The sequence below is a fragment of the Polypterus senegalus genome, chromosome 1 (assembly GCF_016835505.1).
Source record: "Polypterus senegalus isolate Bchr_013 chromosome 1, ASM1683550v1, whole genome shotgun sequence".
NCBI classification, from domain to species: domain Eukaryota; kingdom Metazoa; phylum Chordata; class Cladistia; order Polypteriformes; family Polypteridae; genus Polypterus; species Polypterus senegalus.
Genome location: NC_053154.1, coordinates 121,709,552 through 121,732,356, shown reverse-complemented (window position 1 = coordinate 121,732,356; position 22,805 = coordinate 121,709,552). Strand labels below are relative to the sequence as shown.

The 22,805-nt window shown below is 38.9% G+C and overlaps 1 protein-coding gene across 6 annotated transcripts in view; it reads right to left on the bottom strand.

Moving 5' to 3' along the window:
- veph1 (ventricular zone expressed PH domain-containing 1) overlaps positions 1 to 22,805 on the bottom strand; it is a 220,293-nt gene that overhangs the window by 11,378 nt on the left and 186,110 nt on the right. For 5 of the 6 annotated variants that reach the window (XM_039757110.1, XM_039757100.1, XM_039757148.1 and 2 more), the window contains exon 14: positions 6,035 to 6,171. In XM_039757110.1, coding sequence (XP_039613044.1) covers positions 6,035 to 6,171 — 137 coding nt within the window. Of the gene's footprint in view, positions 1 to 3,139; positions 3,177 to 6,034; positions 6,172 to 22,805 lie in introns of those variants that run through there. The other variant, XM_039757138.1, reaches the window with a different exon arrangement.

The following is a 22,805-nucleotide window of genomic DNA, read 5'->3' as shown; positions in this document are numbered from 1 at the left end:
TAAACTTTTGGCAGGTGGTATGGCTTGGGTTGTAGGGTTGGGTGGATTTCTTTGCTCACTCTTTTGTGCTTGTGACAAATGTTGTATGCACCAGCACATACACACACCTCAGAAGGAACATTGCCTGGATGTAGTTCCCACAGCAGCTATAGATTCCACTCTTGGAGTTTGCAGACATGGAGTTGTATGGCACATCCATTAACCTGGAAGTAGCCCTGAAGCTTAAGCAGGTAGTTAAAGAACACATTTTTCCAGTGTACTGAATGTTGGGAAGAAAATTGCCTGAAGACTTACTGGTCCAGGGAAGAGAGGCTAGTAAATTAGGATTGATAGGCAAATAAAAAAGCATGAGACAGATTGGGGTGGGGTGGAGGCAGATAAAGAAAGAGAGATAGGGAGCCTTAATTGCCAGCCTTAGCTAAGGGTGCAAAAACCTGGAGAAGGAATAACATCTGGTCTGACAGTCAAAGAAAAGTATGGAGGTGATAGGGAGAAGCGGGGCTAGAAGGGAGAAGTTGGGTTAAAGGTTTCCAAAGGCATCTAGTTATGATAAAAAAATACATTTCTCTGCTCTGAAGCAGTTTTATCCTTTTGGTTTCCTTCTGAAAGGCACGATATAAAGAATATATTGTGGTCCCCAGCCGGGGCTGGAGCCCGGCCGGGATGCCCAGGAGGACCGGAGGAGGGCTTGTGCCTCTTCCAGACCGTGAGGGGGCGTCCGTCCTGGTTATGTAGGGGGCCTCGGGTAAAGGGCTTGGAAGCCCAGCCCTGTAGGGATCCATGGCCACCGCCAGGCGGCTCCCCAATGCCTGCATATCCCTGGAGCCCAGCACTTCTGCACACCAGGAAGTGCTGGGGGGAAGACGACAGGGGACACCCGGACGGCTTCCGGGTGCGCAGCCGGCACTTCCGCCACACTGGGGTGTGGCTATGACTGATTGCTGGGAAGTAGCTGGAGCCCATCCGGGTTCCCATATAAGGGGCCGTCTCCCTCCAGTCAGCAGTGGATGTCGGGTGGAAGAGGACAGAGCTGGAGAGAGGACGAGAGGCGGCCAGGAGAAAGGCATTGGACTTGTGTGGCCTGGACAGTTGGGGGAACGGTGCAAGAGGCACTGGGGTGCACGTGAGCACAACTTCTAAATAATTGTTGTAAATAAACGGTGTATGGTGGAACTATGTTGTCCGTCTGCCTGTGTCCGGGTCCCAGTTCACAATATAGAATAATCTTGGAAATTGTGTGTTAATAAAAGTAACCTCTTCCACATGGAGATACAGTATGTTTCTTTATACAGAAAAAAAGAAAATGTATTTTAAATTCTTTTCTGATTCTAAGATGACCAAAACTGTCAGTAATGAGTGGGTATCTTCACTAGGAGTAATTTCATGTGTTGCTACAGGTAGAGCCTATAGCTCCCAGTGACCTAAATCTGAAATACAGGGTTTAGAAAAGAGATGAATTGAAAAAATATTCATTATATAGTTCAGAAAATATTTTTTATTTTTTTATTAATAATCATATAAAGGACCCTTGTCAAAAAATGTCACTCACTATAAAAGTGACACTCCTAAAGGTCAACTTGTGAATGCCTCATTAAAATGTCTTCCACCAGGACACCTGAATATCAGCTGTTGAAAAGAAAAAATGTATAAGTTAGGCAGAAGGCATTCATGCTTATTCTAACTGACAGCTGCATGTGTTCTGCATGCCTTGGGGTTATTTATGCAAAATGTATTAAATACGGCCCCAATTTTGGCCAAGCCAACCTGTGAATGGAAATTATTACTAACAGAACATTTCTGTTAAAAACTGTGTGTTTACTCTTACTGTAAAAACTACTGGATATACCTGTATGAATAGCTTTATAAATGCAAACATTCATAAGGAAATGGTTTCTTGTAGAAAAAAGCAATAAATGCTTATGCTTTACATTTGGAATGTCTTAAAAATACTAATTAACACCTACATATATGTTAAAAAAACTTGTAATGTATACTAAAAGTACCAGGACTTAACTTGTTATCTGGCATTTCACGAAATCAATCTGTTAGCTTTACGTGTCACAGCAGTGCTAAAAGTAGCTTTACCACCTCGACTGTACCAGAGTTTGCTGAACCTTGTTATCTTCTTCCCATGTTTGTGTCTGTTTATTCAGGGGTCTAATTTTTTTTTTTCCTTTGTTCTTGAAGCACATGCATTGAGGATGACTGGTTTGGTATAAAGATGACTTGTGTTTGCTAAATATGGCTGCCCTTTGATGGTATGGCATCACGTCTGAGTATTCTTCCTGTCTCTCAAAATTTGTTTTATTGATTTCATGAACATCACCAAAAAAATTACAGTAGTTTCACCTAACGAACTACATCCTACAATTATATTATATATTATATTATATATTTTTAGAATATATGTGTATTTGCTTTAGGTTTTAAGTTGCCTTGCCTTTGTGAATGCATTGTGATCATTTTACTGTTAGTTAATTGGGCTCATTTGATTACCGTTGCTTCTGCGACAGATAGGAGCACTTTCGTCCCCTTGAACCCTCAGACTAGACGCCAGACACCAGATAAAAGTCCAATTATTATTTATTTTGTAATAATAATGTGCACCAAGCACCCTCCACTCCACAATACTCATAAATCACTACAATAATCCACAATACAATAATCCTCCACTCTCCCAGACGCGTTGCCACCCTTCCTCCCAACTCAGCTCGTCCATCTGGGATTTCCCAGAGTCCTTTATAGTCCTTGACCCAGAAGTGCTTCTGAACCCTCAGTCCATGTGACTCCCCAGCACCTCCGGGTCAGATCAAAAACTCTTCTATTCATCCCGGAAGTACGTCATTTCCTCTGTCCCTGTGACCAGGATGTACTTCCGGGTTATAGGGCACATAAAAGTCTCTGAGCCTCTCTGCAGCGTTCCCTTGTGGCCCCCATGGTATCCAGCAGGACTGTGAAGGAAAACTCCAATATCCATGAGGCCCTGCTGGAATTTGGGGCACCTCCATGCTGCCGGAAGGGCTCCATCTAGTGGCGTGGGGGTATTGGCCGGGATGAACGCCCGGCCATATCTCACACGTCAAAGACCTTTGAATATGTGACTTGTGTTTTGTGTGGTGGGTTCGTCAGCACCCCACAGCAATAAAACTTTACAAAGCAAACTCCTGGGCATTGAGCTATTGGACAAAAGTTAAAACAATCACATGCATTTGTCTCTTTCACATAATTGCTTCTTGACATTCTGCATTGTACTCTGACTGCAATTTTTGTCTTTCCTTTTAGATAAATGCTCTGATAGTTATCACGTTTTGCCAAATGACCTTAGCTTTGACTATCCTTTTGGATTTTCTCCTGATTTTTTAAAAAAAATTTTATTTGTCCTTTTCAGGACGAGTGTCTTTTTTGTCATTAGACTTAATAAGTTTTAGAATTGAGAAAAACAAACAATATTCTGCTATAACTTTTCACCCACAGGGCTGTTGTTTTTTCTTGAAAGGCAGTACCACAGTAAATTGTTCATGCCTCATGCCTAGTATTAAGTTGATTTATATCCATATTTATGTGAAATTCCTCCAAGGAAAGACACTTCTATCACACAAATGAAAATAAAACATATCCTTATTTCAAGAAAAAATAGCACTGGGAATATGCAATAAAACTATTATGTTCAGATCACGTTTGCTGTTACAAACATGTATCAGGAACATGGAAGGTATTTTTTCTTATATCAAAACTTTTGACACTTCAAAATGGACATATTTGAAGTTTGGTCACATACGAGATGGACATCTAAGACAGCATTCCGCTGGCAGCGGTGTTATTTAGCTTTTTTAATTATCTATTTGATATATCCTGTATTTAGTCAACCTGAGAAGACAGATATATTATAAACATGAGCAGGAAACCAAGAGGTCAGAAGAAGATGGAAAATAAGACTGAGTTGAAAGAGGCAGGCAAAGGGATTGATTAGCCTGGATCTCACACTGCAGCATGTGCTGCAGATGACAGTGAATATGGAAGCAAAACTGCAAAACTGTAAGCTAGTTAGGCAATCAGAATTTATCAATGTCATGTGGGATATTGGAACTGAGTACGGCCTCTTTATCCCCGATGTCAACTTTGACCAAAATCCCCTGTTGGTCAACGGAATCAACTCCAATAGGATACATAGCTCTGGTCACTGATAATTTAGCATATCTAGAACGTATGCATAAGTCATCCACCCATCTGCTATGCCAGTTTTACTGTATTCTGGCTCACAGGGAGGCAGAGTCTACCCAAGCAGCAATAAGCAAAAGGTTCTAAAAATAGAACAATTGTTAAACATATTATACAAATAACTGTAAAATATCCAGATCTTTTAAGTCAACCCAGGTATAGTACCTGTCAATTAAAAAATAAAATGAAAAGTCTGCCGAAAACTCAGCAGGTTTGGATGCCATACTGATTACAGTAGGGTGCATGGCATCTGCATCAAACTGGCAAGCAGTGGAAAAATTACACTTGAAAAGAGAAGCCCTTCACCATATTCTCCACAAACAAAGAAAATGTAATACAAACTAATAACTCCTAAAGGCATGGGGACTTGGTTACAACAACAGATGATTCTGATGAGACCTTGAAAGCTTTGGGTTATAATTTTATGTCATTACTCTACATGATTATCATCACCATTTGTTGCAGCATGTCTAGAATACAGTATCTCCGAATCTGACTGTGCCAATGTCCATAGTGAACATGTGGTGACCTAATGGTCTGAGCTTGGCAATGAACCCAATGTGAATTCAACTGGGCTGTGGTGAATGTGAGGACAAATTCATATTTATCAGAGATTCTAGTCCTATGTATGAAACAATGTAAAAGCTGATTGACCAGTGGCATATAATTTAGACTATACTGTATATAGAATATAAAAGGTATTAAGGAAGGATATGGAGTCTTAATACACTAACAGATAATCCCAAGTTAATAACAGACTAATAAGATATTCTGCTTCATATGAAGGAATAATTAATAATTTATTTTTTGTTTTGGCCAACCCCCTAGATAAAATAATGTGCATGATTTGAAAATTTCTGAGACCATCTTAATAACCTTTGTGAATCTGAAAAAAAAAAAAAAAAAATCTGTTATAGTACTATGCCCATTACTGTGTTCTGAAAGCTCTTCACAGAAAGGACTGGAGAACTTCACAGGCTGAATGGGTAGGATGAGTGTCTGGGAGATTGCATACTTTTAGTCATGAGGGCTTGTGAAAAAGGGTGGAGATTTTCTTATAATGTTAACCAATCACAACCCCATACACGTGTTAGTGGTTGACCATATAATGTATCATCTCAGTGGTGATGAAGAGTGTAAAGGCAGTTGTACATAATCAGATGCCAACAGTGCTCAGGATGGGAAAAATATTAAGCCAGCTGCATCTTGTTCACAGTCATATCAGTTTTGGAGGTGTTTCCTGTGACCCAAACTTTAAAAAAAAATGGGAAAGTAAAATTATCAGTTTCGTTAGGCTCTTGGAGTACAGCGTTGTTGTATATGGCTGAAACCTGTCACAGTGATGTAAGGAGGAGTTAAATTACCAGCGATCAGCAGAAGTGTGCAGGGGCTAATGGGAAGAGACCTTGATTGGAGTGCACAATTAAACAAGTTGATGTTCAGAGAGAAATGGCCAGAGCAAGGCTGTCACAGTCTTTGACTATCAGCAACTGTGTGTGTGTGTGATGTAAAGTGGCTTTTCAACATGATGCTGGAGTGATTTTTTATTTTCAAACTGCATATTCTTGCATAATAAAAATAATCTGTTTCAGATATCTAATTTAATGTATATTATGTATTGCCACAGTGAATATACGCCTTATAAAAATGGGCTGTGACTGGCTGGCACATGTCCAGAGTTGATTCCTTCCTTGCACTCAGTACTCAGATGATATTTGGGATAAAAAGTCAAACTAAAACCAAAGAAATCAAAGAAGAAAAAATAATTAAAATATATTAGCGCAAATGTTGTTTATAATTGGGAATGTATACTTACTGATTTTCCCTTCCTAAAGAGTAGCTGGTTCCCTGCCAGCGTGAAATAACGAGTTTTCCATCTCTTGATGAATTTCCATCGAACTTGCTTCTCTTTTAATTTGCCCTCAATAAGTGGCTGGCCATCCTGATTAAGAACTACAGTGGGACAAATTGGCAAAAAAATGGCTTGTTAGAAATGTTTCATTGTTTTTTGTTTTTCATCATTATGCAAATTTGTGTGTGTACGTATCACATTGTATGCAATATCTTTTCACAAACTCTTCAATTCATAAGAAGAAAACTATAATAATATAAAGTTAGAAAGGCTCTGATAATTGAATAGATCTGCTTAGCACAAGATATGTTTCCTCTAACATCATCAGGATTTTTTTCAAGTAGCTAAAAAACCTGCCAAAAGCAAAGTATTTCAGTATGGAGGAAAATGAATAATAGATTTATTTTCATGCTGCAGTTTCCAAGAAATCAGGTACAAGGAAATGGTTTAATGACACTTGGATTGCTAATTTATTTTTTCTGATGGTTTGTTGGTAATCATCAATTTCATTGTTAGATGGCAGAAAGAAAATGTGTGGTATGAAAATAAGGAATTCTGACCTTTTGTTTGGCTAATTTGATTCCTATTGAAATATAAAAGGTATGAATGAATAATAACACAAAACCTCTGATACTGTTACTTTGGAATCTAAGGGCAAATCCACATATATTTAAAAATACTAAATATAAATATTTCAACATGCTGTAAGATGGCACAGAGTATGTAAGCACCAGTCTGGGACCATCATTATTTCTAGTGTCTTCTTCGTCTTCTTCTTTCGGCTGCTCCCATTAGTGGTTGCCACAGTGGAAATTTCTAGTGTATGCAAGTTTAATGCAACCAGAAAAACTCTAAAACTGCCATGTTTGAAGTACTGACATAGGACAGAGCATCTGTCCTTTACCAACAATCCTGTGATTGTTAACTTTCAAACTACTGATCTTGACTTTGTTATGCCACTTTATATTAAGATGTTTATTTAGACAAAGGTGAAATGACTAATTTTAATTAAGTGGGCTTCATTGCAATTACTATATGTTGTCATGTGTGCATACAGGGGACAGCTGAAGGTCTCTAGTAGATGTAATTCTGTGGTCACTCCAGGGGTGGGCACTGTGTCCTAATGCCTTTTTTATTCCTCCCCTTGCAGACCTCTGCTATAACACTTCTGACATTACTTCCAGTGTCCACCCACTTGGACCCATCTCTTCATGCCGGAAGGAATGAAATCCAGAGGCTCCACCTTCTTTGTCAATTCTATCCTGAACTTGTGTTTGAAAACTCATCTCCATACTTATTGTGTGTTTGTTTTCTCTACTTTGAAAATCAACTGACCAGGCTGGTACCCCAACTCTTTATTATTGTCATCCCCTTTCTGTTACAATGGAGTAGTCTTCAGGATTGTTGCTAAGATGATGGAGCAATAGGACATGGCAGCCCTTTATCAGGATATGGCAACAAAGCCTTGGGCACTAAAGGTCCAGGTCAGGGAACAACGGACTCAGTTCATTGAGGCAGAGGTACATAGTCAAACCTACCAGGGATTGCCATTACATGCTGATGAGACATACTTTCTGGTATTTGAGTGTATAGCGACCCTTCATCACTGGGAGTATATGGAGTGGGTGCACATTCTGGCGCCGTCCTTAATAGCGGGCTTATTACGATCTCGATAAGCAGGTCGGCACAATTCCAAAAGGTTAGTTAAGATAGTAAACTTCAATCTCCTGGTGAACGCCGCCCCTGATTACCTAGCCCAGACAGTCCAGTGGATAGAATATAAAACCATCAACCACCTCATTACAGCCTTTGAGCGTTACCAGAAGTAACACAAGTTATAACACCACTAACGTCCACCTGGACCTGCCTCTTCCTGACAGAAGGACTGAAAACCGGAAGCTCCAGCATCTTTGTCAATTCTGTTATGAACTTGCATCTGAAAAGATGTCTCTGCAATTATTGCATGTTTGTTGTCTTTACTTTGCAAATCAGTTATACTGTGTGACCAGGTTGGTACCCAACTCTTTATCATTGTCATCTCCTGTCCTTATATTTATCTTTTTGTATGAGTATATTGACTGTTAATACATACATACACTAATTCCCAAACTAGAGAGTTCTCTTGAAACAAGTAGTTGTTCCTTGAAAACCAGTTTCTATTAATTGGTAACCTTACCTATATATAGTTAAAAACGGAAATTCTAAAGGAATTGTAAAACATTATACATTTAATGCAGACAGTGTGTCCTTGTACCTAAGACAATGGATTCACCCATCTGAAGTAACCAGGCATATTTATGGTTGTTCCGTCACGCAGTGCCACCTGCATCAATTTATTTATCTGTATCAATGTCTGATGACAAATTCACATTGTTATCACTATTACTAATAGTTTAGTTTCAGTTTGTTCTAAAACTGGCTTTACATCTTGTCATTTATATTGGGTGTTTTGGTTGAAGGCTCCACTCAAGTTGACAGATTACCATATAGTGGCAGAAGGCATTGGAAAATCAATAATTTAATGGCAGCAGGATGTTATTTCATCCACAAGATGGCAGCAGCATACTATCCAGAGCATCACTTGGGCTTAAAATTGTATATTTCATCAAAACAGGTTACCCCAAGTACAACTCAGAGTTAACTGGAATTCTGAGCCTGAGTGATGTGTGAGGTTAATGCCAACAAGGCAAAGTAACAAGATAGCAAAGTCAGTGGATACTGTTTGAGACTCTAAGCAAATTACTTCATCCACCTCCATACTCCAATTGTAAAGAATAAATGAGAAATTGTAAAGTAGGTCAGCACTTATAAACTACCTCAGGACAGCACCCTTTATAAAGTAAAATGTAACATGACAATGTAAAATGTTACACAACATAAATAATTTTAAAGCGTAAATAATAAAAGCTTAATATTTTTAAAGATTGACACAGGCAGGTGAATAAGCCATCCATATCTTTAAGTAGACATAGTCAAGCACAGTAATTTTGTTCTATAGCATATTTGTATCTAGTCTGTAACTATATTTGCTCATTCCCATTTTTCATTTTGTTAAATTAAACAAATACATTCAAATTAGGGTTATTTTGCAGCAACTTGTACTGAGGTTTGGTTTTCTTTTAGGAGAAGCTGTTACTATATGGTATAGTATACTCGGCTTTAACCAGGATTTTTGGCAGTCAATTAAAGATAATTTATTACAATAAATATTTACTGTACATGATATTATGGAGATTATATAATAATGTGTTGAGGTTGCTGTGGTCTATGTAGGCACCATCCCCAGATGCCACTATTCTTTAGGGCAGGCAACTGTGTTGCATGTATGTGCTGTCCACAGCAGGGCTGTGGTCTGATCGCCATAATGGTTGGCATCAACAATATGCCAAATCCTAGTCACAAAAATATCAACACCTTGCCTTTAATAACATTTTCTAAACAACATTAAAAAAACGTTAGGCTGTTCATGAGATGGTGGCGAGGGATTCCCACATGGTACAAAGGTGAAAGAAAGGACCACAAAAACAATTAAAATGAATCGAATTCAATAGAAAAATATGAACAGACATTTAAAGAAACCTTAATTCATTTGCAAGATTTTTGCAAGAACATCAGTTGTCTCAGTTGAAAAACTAAATTATAACACAGCATGGACAAATTATAAAGTGCATTTAAAAAATAGCCATGTTGGCAGTTGGTCAGTGACCACGTGTCTCTTTTCAGTGAATGTCTCCAAGTGCTAATAAAATTTCTATGATGTTTCACACAGCAGTGTTCAGATTCAGACTACAGCTCACACATCTGGAAAACAACTGTAAAAAGAGCCTAAAACAAGATTACTCCAGATATTCAGTCATTCTCATAATCCCTACAGTAAATGACTGGAAAGTTTCCAGTGCTATATCTTTGCATTTCAGTCAGAAGCACACGCATTCCACAAATCTTTAGGCCTTTGCCATGTCACATTTCATGAACATTGTATTTGTTTCAGCATCCAGAAGTACTTCTGTTTCTACTGGAAAAGAAGCTGTTACTGTCTGTGGCTTTGCTGCTTTGGTCTTCGTGGTATTTCAACTATACTTTAAACTGACCATTCAAAACAACCAAATTTACCTTCAGTTATTCCACAAACATTTAGTTTTTGTAAAGCCTCAGATCATGTTACTAGAATTGTCTTTCTAAGCCTTTTTGATGAAACTAAAAAAGGGCCATATAAAATAAAAACTGCAATCATTCAATGCTTTTTCTGTTGCCTTTGTGAACATTCCTTTTAATGTGTCTAAACACTACTCTCAGTCTGGAGATACAGTATATCAACACAAACACAAAATTACAAAATGAATAAATATCAAAATTCAGTAACATGTAAGAAAAGTTAACATAAATGTAAAATAAATGGACAGGAGGCTCTGACCAAAGATGACCTCACACTGTCAGGAAGATGAGAAAAGCTGAATGAAGATAAGCGTTTGAAGGGCTAGTGAGAAGGGTAAATGTTTTAGAAGACATTATGGGCCAAGTACGAAATCACTTTAGAGGAAGGATCCACTAGATATGTTCTTCTTTTGAACCATCAGCTAAACAAATTGAAGGGATTAGAAATGCATTTTAACACAGTGTAGAATTATGAGATGCAAACATGCTAATATAGGGAATTGTGGGAAATATGCAAATGTTAAAAAATATGTTCACGCTCAGATAAACTAACCAGTTTGTATATGCCTGTAAGAAGATTTGAAATATGAGCTTTTAAAAACTTTGTATTTTAATGTCTATCTCATAATTAGCTTAAAGTAACTTCAGGTTGATAGAAGAGCCAGACCACCAAGGGTAAATTCTCAGCTGACCAAGTTTTAGTAATGTCACTCGCTCAAAATAACCATCAAGCCATGCTATAAAAAGAAAACATCTCCACTGGTATGTAGTAGACGCTATACCATTGAGAGGTGCAATTGCAATGGCATTTGAGGTTGGAGAGAGGTAAATGTGAAGCAGATGAAAACAGAGGGATTACAGAGCACTGTTAGTAGGAGAGAAAGGGTGCAGACAGTCCTGAGTCCACACTAAACAATCACGATACAAAAGTACAGCACCACTTAAAATGTGCCCCAATGGAAACGCAGACCAAGACCATGGCCTGAATTTGGTGGAAACTAATAAAGAATGACTCAGTTGAATTAGGAAGAATGGTCTTCTCTATGGTTATACTAAACTCAAACTCACTTTCACAGACACTGATTTGAATCGTTCAGGTTGTATCTTTTCCTTTATTTTTGACTGCTAGTATTTAGTGCCTGGTTTCACTGCAAACATGCTTAAGTAATGATTAAAGTTTAAATATGTCTTTTCTGAAACTTGTCTTGTTTATTAATATCCTTTGCTCCACTGTACTTGTTTGAATGACCCATTACTTGTTTAGCTCTTTCAATGGTAACGATCTGGCCATGTTGTAATAAGTCTTTTCATGCTTGTTCAGGTTTGAGCCGTAGAGCCCTTTCAGGGGTAATGATGAGAGGGCTAAAGAATACAGTACAGGCATCTCTCTGGAACGTGCTAAGGCACTGAAACTGAGGTTGTGAGTCTTGCCATATAGCTCTGTTTGATTTGTGCAACTTTTTTAAAGGTAATTTATCTGGTTAACTATCAGTAGAAGCACAGCACTTGAAGTGGATCGCGGCCTTTGCTAATGTACTCTGGAGTGTAATTCTTTCAGGGGAAAAAAAAAGAAAAATGTAAATTTTTGGTCTGGCTTATTCCAGATTCAAACCCAACATGAGTGCATTGGCATGACCTGAAGTGAGCAGTTTATGCCTGTAAATGTGCCAATGCTTTTTTTTTTTTAATTAAGACAAATCTGTAAGGAAGAAGGGGCCAAAATTCCATTACAGTGATGTGAAAGACTTATATTAAATTATAGGCAGTGTTTGGCTGCAGACTTTGCACAACCATATATATAAGTGTACAGAGGCGATTATATTGTACCTTTCATTGTACACCGTGCACTTTGTTCATTGAATAAATTACATAAGGAAAAGAAGAAAAAGTGTTATTTGTTCACTCTGGTGCCCTTTTTGTAATATTAGATTTTGGTGGAATGCAGAGTAAAAAATTTGCAACAATAAAGGAAACCAAGTAGGGGTCAAATACTTACATTTTTTAAAGTTCTTGATTTTCAACTTTCTATTCATAATGAATTATTCAGACATTCTTAAAAATAAAAACACAATTTTTGAACTTATGCACTATTACTATACATACTCATTTATACAGACAGGTGGTCCTATTTTATTTCTCTTTGTGAACAATAGAAAACAATATATGGTTGTTAATCAAAAATAGTACAGTTGAAGAAATGTGTGCTGGCTTGGCAATCACAAATTCCAGGCTAACACAAATGTAAAAAGCTTTAATGGTACAGTTGAGATGGTCAGAGGTAATAAAAATAAACAGGAGTGGGATGAATTACCTGCTTGTTTTCATACATGACTTGGAAAAAAAGCACTGCCTGCTCCTGCATTGTAGTCTCTGCTATGCATTGGTCATTATGATCATCATATGATGGTTCACATCTAGGCTATCCTGTATCTGGTGTTCACTGTCAGTTAGGAGATTCATCTGTGTTATCGCATGGATTATATATAATATACTGTATATCTATGTATAAAAACACAATTAATAAGCAAACTCAATACACTAAGCTCGAATCCTTTCTCACAGCTCATTCCCTTCAATTCTGGAAGTTCACTGGATTTTCTCTAGTGGTTTAATGTCTTTCTTCTAATATGGATAGCAAAACTGCACTCCAGATTGTTATGCCTAGATAGAAACAGACAACAAGTGCTGCTTAGAGGACTTTGAGCTACATGATTTGTATATAAATTTTGCTATTGAAATAAATGTTGTTGTGAAAACCACTGAATCGTAGTAGAAAATGGAGTCACACTATTCTGTAACCAGTAACAAATACCACACCGGAACACCACTAAAGTTTGTTTGAGAGAATTACCTGTAATCTCAGAGACAGACTGCAAGGAGTTGCCGTAAACAGTAAATATAATTATTATAAAATTAAGTCTGTTCCAGAGAATATGATATACATATATACAAAATAAATAATTCAGATGAATTCCTGGGAGTACGAACCCCCAAAACCCAAAAAAAGATCAAACAAAAAAATATATTTCATTTAGTAAAAAGCCTTTACTGCGGTGGGCTGGCGCCATGCCCGGGGTTTGTTTCCTGCCTTGCCCCCTGTGTTGGATGGGATTGGTTCCAGCAGACCCCTGTGACCCTGTATTTAGGATATAGCAGGTTGGATAATGGATGGATGGATAAAAGCCTTTACACAGATGTATAACTGAGTTAATACAGCTTGAGCATACAGTAACTCTTCTTGACTTGTACTCCACAAACTAAAATCATTAAAAAGGCATGCATTGTTTTTTGTTTCTTCATAAACCTCCATCAAAAATGAACTCCTTGTTTTTATGAGTCATTAGTTATGTCATCCTGGGTAGCTGCAGCCTATCCTAACAGCATTCCCAAATAGAAGTGTACTCATGCAAACACACACAGTCACTCATCCATCCATCCATCCATCCATTTTCTAACCCGCTGAATCCGAATACAGGGTCACGGGGGGTCTGCTGGAGCCAATCCCAGCCAGCACAGGGCACAAGGCAGGAACCAATCCTGGGCAGGGTGCCAACCCACCGCAGGACACACACAAACACACCCACACACCAAGCACACACTAGGGCCAATTTAGAATCACCAATCAACCTAACCTGCATGTCTTTGGATTGTGGGAGGAAACCGGAGCGCCCGGAGGAAACCCACGCAGACACGGGGAGAACATGCAAACTCCACGCAGGGAGGACCCGGGAAGCGAACCACAGTCACTCATACCAGAGCCAATTTTGAGTCATCAACCAACATATGACGCCATCTTTTGGATGTGAGAGTGACAACATAATACAAAGAGAAAACCACTGTGATAATAGGAAAATATGTAAACATAAGTTACATTAAAATAAAGGCTATGCCGAGGTAAATCACAGTGAAAATTAGTAAAGTGAAAATTTTTTTTTTTTTTACATTATCTTACACGTGACCATCCTTCTTCTTTAATAAGGACCGATTTAATGGGGCTATAAGTGGCCAGTGCTTGTGGATGTGCAGGACATTCTTCTGTACGGTCAGGAAGAAGACACCCAGGAAGAAGACCTTTGACCAAAGCTAAGCATTGCCGATTGTGCCACTTCTTCTGCCCGCTGGAGTGTATAACATCTATAGATACTTATTTTGCCATCTGACGACCTCATTGAAACATCTTACAACAAATACATCTTCACCAGTTTTGTGTGAAGACAAATAATTGTTTATGTCTCACGACATACTGCAGTTAAACAATGATTCCCCTTTTGGGACCCCAACTCTCTGTATGTATACATACTGTATACATATCACTTTGGTTCACACAGAGAAGCTAAGCAACACATGGCCTCTGATCAGACAGCCAAGCACTTCTGATAATGCAGTTTCATCAAGTTTATCAGCAGCTTCTGCTAAAACTGACTCCACAGTTCCTGTCTTCAAAGGGGACAAAAGGTACTAGAAATGTTAAAACTCCAATAAGTTTGAATAAAACTCAAAACTATCACTCATATTTCGTTTACTCCCTCTTGTTGTGCTCATGAGAAGAGGTAATCTTTCGATACCTATTTTAAATCATGTAACAGTGAAAAGCCATATTGGTAATGGGGAAAAGCATTGCCAAGGAGACTGACGCACAAGGTTAGAATTAGCATGTGTAAGATGTTTATTGTTTCCAGCTCTTTATTGGAAAGAACGAAGCCAAACTGAGCTGAATGGCTTTCTGCTTTCTTTTGCCTTCCGTCAGCACTACTGGTTTAAATCTAGATGAAAACCAGAAAAGACACAGGAGTAAAGATTACAATGACAGTTACATCTCCGGATTCAGTAAATCATTCCTGGGACTCTTGTCATTTTAGCCACTTAATGCACACGGCTGAAGAAAGGATGGAGGTGCTCCAAGTGCTGTCTAATCAGACACACATGCAGCTTTCAAAGAGCTTTGTGTTTTAATGGAAAATGACCCAAGGATAGGAAGTAGCCTCTCAAAGTCTGTTTGTGAAGAATACTGCTTTGCTACCTGCACTAAGATGCATTTTATTGTATTTGTAGTCTTATTTGCTTTAATTGTTATAGGAATTAACCTATCATCCTGAAACAATAATTACATTTGGAGAGTTGCAATGCAACAAAAAGTATTTCAGTTTTGAATCAATTGGTTTATTAGCCACATTACATTGCATCATCTGATTTTATGTTAATTTCATTCACACCTCAGTCCTGCTAATCTGATTTTTTTTAAATGAGTATTCATTGTTTTTTTTACTAAAAACTCTTTCCTAGTTAAGCTTACTTTCATTCACCTCTGGACTTCAATGGGACTACCCATGTCTTAGTGTTCCTAAGTCATCTGCTTCTGATGGTTTCATCATTCCTGACATCAAACTAGAGGCACTGCTGACCTCTTTTGTTACAGATTATGTCTATAGGATTGATGTTTATTCCATGATGTGGATTGCAGGCCACATTAGGCATGCTGATGCAGTTCATGATTGTTTGGAATGAGAGTCACATTTATTTGCCAAGTATATACAAAATATGAAAGATTTGTTTGGATCACTTGATGTGGAGGAAAACAGTAATTGTATATGCTCTCCAGATGCGTTTACACATAGAGGTAACGTGTAGCAAATAAGATCAGATAGAGGAAGGAACTGTTTCACCATACCAACAACAGTCCTCTGTGTACTAGAAAGAAGCTTTGTGTATCGCTGTCCTGAACGTCACAAGGTGCAAATGTTTAACATTCACATACAATGAGTTTTGCTTACAGTTTATTGTGCAGCTTGGGTTCCAATGATTAAAACAAAACGTACTTACGGCCCATGTACTGAACACCAGTCAAAAATGAATTGGCATTAGTCAGAGAGTGTTTATAAAATGTGAATGAAGGATTTTTATTAACATATTATTTTGGTATACTTTTTGGGAAGACAAAAAAATGACAATATAGATTTGGATTAAACAAAAGTTTTATTTAATAAATGGATAGTGGGTTTACTTAACTAAGGTGAAATCAGCCTCCATGGATATTCTTAAGTCAGGTCCCTTGTTTTTAAATATTTGTGGGATGACTTTTTCAGTTATCTAGGTTCCCAGCACTGTGTCACACCACGTGTTCATTCTCATTTAACACTTCCTTTATCTCTCTGACTTCTCTTCTGCCTGCCAGTTTAGTCCTTACCCCCTCTTCCCTACCTCTGCCTGTATTCTTATCCAGAGGCAGCTTCCTGGTTTTCACTTTTGGTCCAACCCCATTATTATTTTCAGGGTTAAGGCCAGCTCCATATTTGCTCTAAAGATATACGTGAGACTGAAGATCCCTTTAATGGTCCCTGGTATCCCTACACCAATAAGCCATCAGTAGAGATGAGCAAAAATGGTTCATTCTGAATTAAACTGTTTTGCTTAACGAAAAAAAATTGTGAAAGAACTGGTGTTAAACCACAAGCAAAATTCACATTTAACTTGATGATTTTAACTTCTTTTCCTTTCTAGCCCAAACAATGAGCATTACCTGGGGTTAATACCTAATACTATAACTCTTTTAACTTGCATTTATATCATTTTTGTACACTGCATATTTCAATAATTTCTGTGTTTTTTTCCCCATAGGTGATTACAGTAGGACGAGTTCTATACAAATAACACCACCCTGTGGTGCACTAGAGATTAACACATAATGGCCCAACAACATCACTGTCCTCTCCTCCATTTCTCTTGAGAATACCAAAGGCAGAATTCAGCTGAGATAATCATGTGTGAAGATATGCAAAGTGTCAAAGTGTTTAATGTAGTCCTCAACTCCACAAATATAATTCTTTCATTCACCTCAAAGAAATCAACTGAATGCAGTGAGGATATACATGTTAACATCATCTTCTGTTGACCTGTTGGTCCCAGATGGACTCCTAAAACTCAACACGTGAATTCCTAAAATGTCCAAAATAGTACGGTATCGGTTATTCAAAGGTTAACTTGGTGACGGATGTAAGCTCAACAATGTCTGTAACCACTGAGACTGGTTATTAAGTGCTACTTAGGAACAAAGACAATGGTGTAGGATTTGAAACAGATGTGAACTGTGATTCAGGAGCTTTTTGAATATGTGAGTGAAAACCGAGATAATTGATCAACACACTACTTCATCACTGTAGGACAGGCCTGCTGTATTCTGGTTAGAATGATTTTGTAGGAGAAAAACTGGCAAACTGGATTCTGAGGGTTATACGGTAGCAAAAAGGAGAGGCCAGGAAAGGGTCTTTAGGGTGAGGAAAATTGAGGATGGTAGAGAATTTAACCATCAGACTATTGCCTTTGTTTTAGCTTGTCACCAGAAGCCATTCAACCTCTCCAGCAGAACTAAGGCAGCTGTAGCATGGGTGACTAGTGCTGGGTTCACATGTGATGGGAAAAACAGGAAATAAGAGTTTCCAAAAGTAAAATTTCACAGGAATGGCCTTTGAAGGGGTAGCTCCCAAAAGAGTAGTTTGCAGAAAATACTGCTGCCCGAATTAGACAAATTGGGAAATAAAGTTAACCTTTCACCTCATTCAATGAATTAGCCAAATTGTGACGTAACTTTGATCTCATTTAATGACATAAAACCAAAAACAAAAAATACAGCCAGTTAGTAATGGTAACAGAAAATGTGGTACACACTTGACCCCTTTAACTTGTTTTTTATTAACAAAAAAGAAATGAGTTTAGCTTTAATTGCTTTTTGGATGGAATAAGTAGTGAAGCAACCATGAACCTGTGTTTCTCCCAAAACACCAACCTGCAAAGAATGTAAACATAATGACATGGGAAGGTGAGATGTCAGAGATGAGAATATCTGGCATGTTTTTTGTGCTTTAGCAATGATCAAGAATCTCCTCCTCCTCTGTACATGTTTGGCTAACACACTTTCATACTTTTGAAGTTTGTCTTTTTAGGTTGGCGCAATTAAAATGTGCCATGTTTCATACACGTGCGAATAGGGGAACGTTGTGTGGACCAATTAAAGGTAATTCCACACCAGGCCAGGGGAGGGCGGGGTGCATTAAACCTTCTCCTGCTATCTCTACAGACCAGCCGTGGGAAAACCTGAATCAAGAACGTCACTCCCGGTTCCGGTGCCCAGAAGAACGTCACTTCCAGTGAGAGTTGTAGAGAATTTCGGACTCCTGGACACCTTAACATAAGGTTTTGGGGGATGGCAGGTGTGAAGATGTTCTATTCCCCCATTGGTCTAAGGTATGGCTGTTTGGAACTGGCTTGTATCAGAAGCCTTTAAGTACAGTAATCCCTCGCTATATAGTGCTTCGACTTTCGCAGCTTCACTCTATCGTGGATTTTATATGTAAGCATATTTAAATATATAACGTGGATTTTTTGCTGGTTTGTGGATTTCTGCGGACAATGAGTTTTTATTTCTGGTACATGCTTCCTCAGTTGGTTTGCCCAGTTGATTTCATACAAGGGACGCTATTGGTGGATGGCTGAGAAGCTACCCAATCAGAGCACACAGTTAAGTTCCTGTGTGCTGATTGGCTCAGTGACGGAGCGCGAATTCGATTCCGCTGCGTTAACCAGGAAATCTTGTCTCGCTCATTCAGCATCAACGTATTTCACTGTGTAAAGAGTTAACTTTTGTGCTCTTTTGTGTTTATCTTTGTGCATAGTCAAGCCGTTCATTATATCTCCAAAACGATCTGCTCCTGCTACTGCTTCAGGGGACGTGCCCAAGCGTTAATGGAAGATGGTAATGATTGCCAAAAAGGTAAAAGTTTTGGATATGTTGAAGGAAGGGAACAGCTACACCACTGTAGGACGCCATTACGGCATCAATGAGTCCACGGTTCTTTTTATTTAAAAAGGAGAAAAAGAATATAAGATCTACGGCTGCAGTGTCCTTTAACCAGGGCGCAAAATGAGTTGTAAGTGGACGTGATAAGGCGGTAGTCCTGATGAAATCTGCTTTAGGGATTTGGATTGAAGACTGCCAGAAGAAGAACAACAGCGGTGCTACACAGTCGCCTGAAGAGGCTCCTTTAAAGAGCTGTAAAGCTCTCCTTTGTTGTGCAGTAAAATTAAACTCATCGTTATCGGACAAGTCGTCGTGTCATTGATGGTGAGTAACCATAATTAATTTTTTACGTACAGTTCTTAGTAAATGTACATACATTTAGTGTCACTGTACACACATTATACTGTATACAATTTTTCTTTCATTGTACGTATTTATTGCTTTTGGCCTGTCTATCATAATAGCTGTAACATATGTGATATCAGAGATGCTCGATATCTTTAAAATAATATTTAGGTTTTACTGTATATAAACTGTGTTTACATACATAATTTCAATGAATCTTACCTAATATCTAAGAGAATACAAAGGGTTTATGCTGTATAACTGTGCGGGAAATGTTTATGAGTGTGGGAGAGTTTATAAGGGCTTAAAATATATAAAAATAACCATATAAACATATGGTTTTTACTTCGCAGATTTTTCACCTTTCGTGGGGGGTTCTGGAACGCAACCCAACCGATTAAGGGGGATTCACCGTACTATGACGCCCTATTGACTCAAGTGGTTGAACAGAAAATCTATAAATTTGCTCACTCCCTCACTCTCTCTCTCTTACCAAACTAATGAATGAATCTCGCACCATGAACTGAAAAGGACAACACAATGAAGAGCAGAACTGACCTCTCTGTACTATTCTGTCATCTGCATCTCCTGGAGTACAAAAGAAGCACGCTAACTTTTACAAGTACTATAAATTTACACTGTCTGTTACAGACACAAATCAAATGTATGTTTTTAATGCATAAGAGCAGCTCACTACTGAAAACAGTAAACTTGGGAGGCAGCAGGTGTAGAACCAGCAGTTCTTACCACTGCACCACACAAACTATCATATCAATAGCACTTGTTTTGTTGTATATGTACCTTCTGTGAAAGTGTTTATTTGATATTTGGACTTCATGCTTCATACATTATACACTTCATGTCTACATTTTGTCATTTATTACTAAACTGTTTTAACGATGTGGTTACATAGATTGCTATAGACACGGAACACACATGAAATGTATGTATTCCAAATAACGATATATTATTTACCCTCTACAACTCCAAGCACTTCACTCCAAAATAAACACTGAGCACTGAGAATCTTTTTTGCGAATTGAGCTGCGGTGGTGGGCAGGGAGATGGGATAGCAGGCTACTTGCTGCTTGTGCTGATCGACATATTTACAACACAAAAGACGCTAACAGAGAGATGTGAAGGGATTTAAGGTGGGCTGGGATTACAACTTTTCTCATAGGCTTAGGGAATTCTAGTGTTAAACAAATGACAGAGGCTAAGTTAGGGTTACAGTTTATTAATGCCTTAAAGAGCTGCTTTTGTTTCTGTGTATCTTGAGGTTGAAATTAAAATCTTAAAGATAGGTATCACCCTTTGATATTCCTGTTACACAATAGATCAGTTCCTTTCAAAGAGCTTAGTTATGTATATAATTTTAATGAACTACTTCTTCTTAACTAATATTAAAAGCTAGACAGGGAACATATTTTTCTTTTGGTAACTATTGGATACTTCTCTATTAAGTATACTTTCAAAAATGTCACATTTAAGAAAATTGAATAACAGTTAATTGCAAACTCTCCATCACTAACATACATCAATCAATGCCATTTTCACATCACTTGAATTGGAATCGGTTGTCTATAAAAGCTATTGAGCACCAACATGCCTATTAAGTTCACATTTTTAACTGCATAATAATGTAAAGTACTGTTAAAAGTAGTCTACTAACACACGCTTCCTATTATCACTTTTATTTTTGAATATGATTTATTGTTACAAAAATATTTAATGAGTATAAATGTGATTACTGACTAATAAAATATGAAATGCTCCAACTTTCATATCAGTTTACTAAGTCAACAAAAGCACCTGAAAGCAAAGCCATGTGTACATGTTCTAACTTGTTTTACTTTTCCAACAGCTTTAAAATGTAACTCATTTGAAACATATATATATATATATATATATATATAGATATAGATATGTATTCATAATCCGAGCTGACGACCTCATAATCGTATATGTTGAAAAGAAAGTGCGAAACGCCTTAATATTAATTTGCCGTGTTGTAGAAAAGGGGTCCCGTGTTTGCACTTGTCTGGGCTATAGCTCAGGGGGAGGATGAAAAAAATTAAAAGTGCTCACTTTGACTGAAGGCAGAAGCGCAGTCAGTGTCTCATGCGCACGCGCCGGCTGCTCGACTTTCGCTGGGCAGGAGACCCCAGTTTTTGCAGACATATTCACGATATCAAAAGTCTCAGCGCTCTTTGGAGGTCATTCATACATATATATATATATATTGTGGACCCCAGCCGGGGCTGGAGCCCGGCCGGGACGCCCAGGAGGAAGTGAGGAAGGCTTCTGCCTCATCCAGACTGCGAGGGGGCGTCCGTCCTGGTTCTCTTGGGGACCATGGGTGGAGGGCTTGGAAGCCCAGCCCTGTAGGGGCCCGTGGCCACCGCCAGGCAGAGCCCCAATGCCGGTTTATCCCGTGTGGTCCTTGGATGGGGCTGGAGCCCGGCCGGGACGCCTTGGAGGACCAGAGGAGGGCATGGGCCTCCTCCAGATCGAGAGGGGGCGTCCGTCCTGATTATGCAGGGGGCCTCGGGTAGGGGGCTTTGAAGCCCAGCCCTGTAGGGACCCGTGGCCACCGCCAGGCAGCGCCCAGTGCCTAATTGTCCCTGGAGCCCAGCACTTCCGCCACACCAGGAAGTGCTGGGGGGAAGACTTTATGTGGCGCCCGGAGAGCTGCCAGGAGGACAGCCGACACTTCCGCCACACTGGGGCATGGCTCAGGAGGGAATGCCGGGAACACCTGGGGCTCATCCGGGAGCATTATATAAGGGACCGCCTCCCTTCAGTCAGAAGCAGAAGTCGGGTTTTAGAGGACGGAGCGAGAGGAAGGACTGGAGGCGGCCAGAAGAAAAGAGGCACAGGACTGTGTGGCCTGGACTTGGGGGAATCGGTGCTGAAGGCACTGGGGTTCGTGAGTGCACAGAACATTGTATATATTGTAAATAAACGGTGTGTGGGTGAACAATATGTTGTCCGTCTGTGTGTGTCCGGGTAAGCGTTCACAATATATATATATATATATACTAGCAAAATACCCGTGCTTCGCAGCGGTGAAATACTGTCTGAATATTTTTATTAATAAAAAAGTAAACATTTTTAGACTGAACGAAAATATGTCAAAAATTAATTGTTAAGGATCTCTCTGTATACCACGTTGTCAGTTCGGCCCTCTGGTTGTAATATGACTAAGCTGTGTGCTGAGCTCACTCTTGAGCATGCAACATACAGTTGGCCATGTGAAAAGCAATCCGCCTCAAATAAATGCCAACCTTTTGTAGTGTTTGTCCCTGAGACTTACTAATTGTCATTGCGAAGCAGAGCCTTACTGGAAATTGAACGCGTTTGAATTAAAATGGGAGATTAGATGGTATAACGGGGATGTGAGAAATAAAAACTGTGTCACTGAGGCACTGCCAGTAAATATAG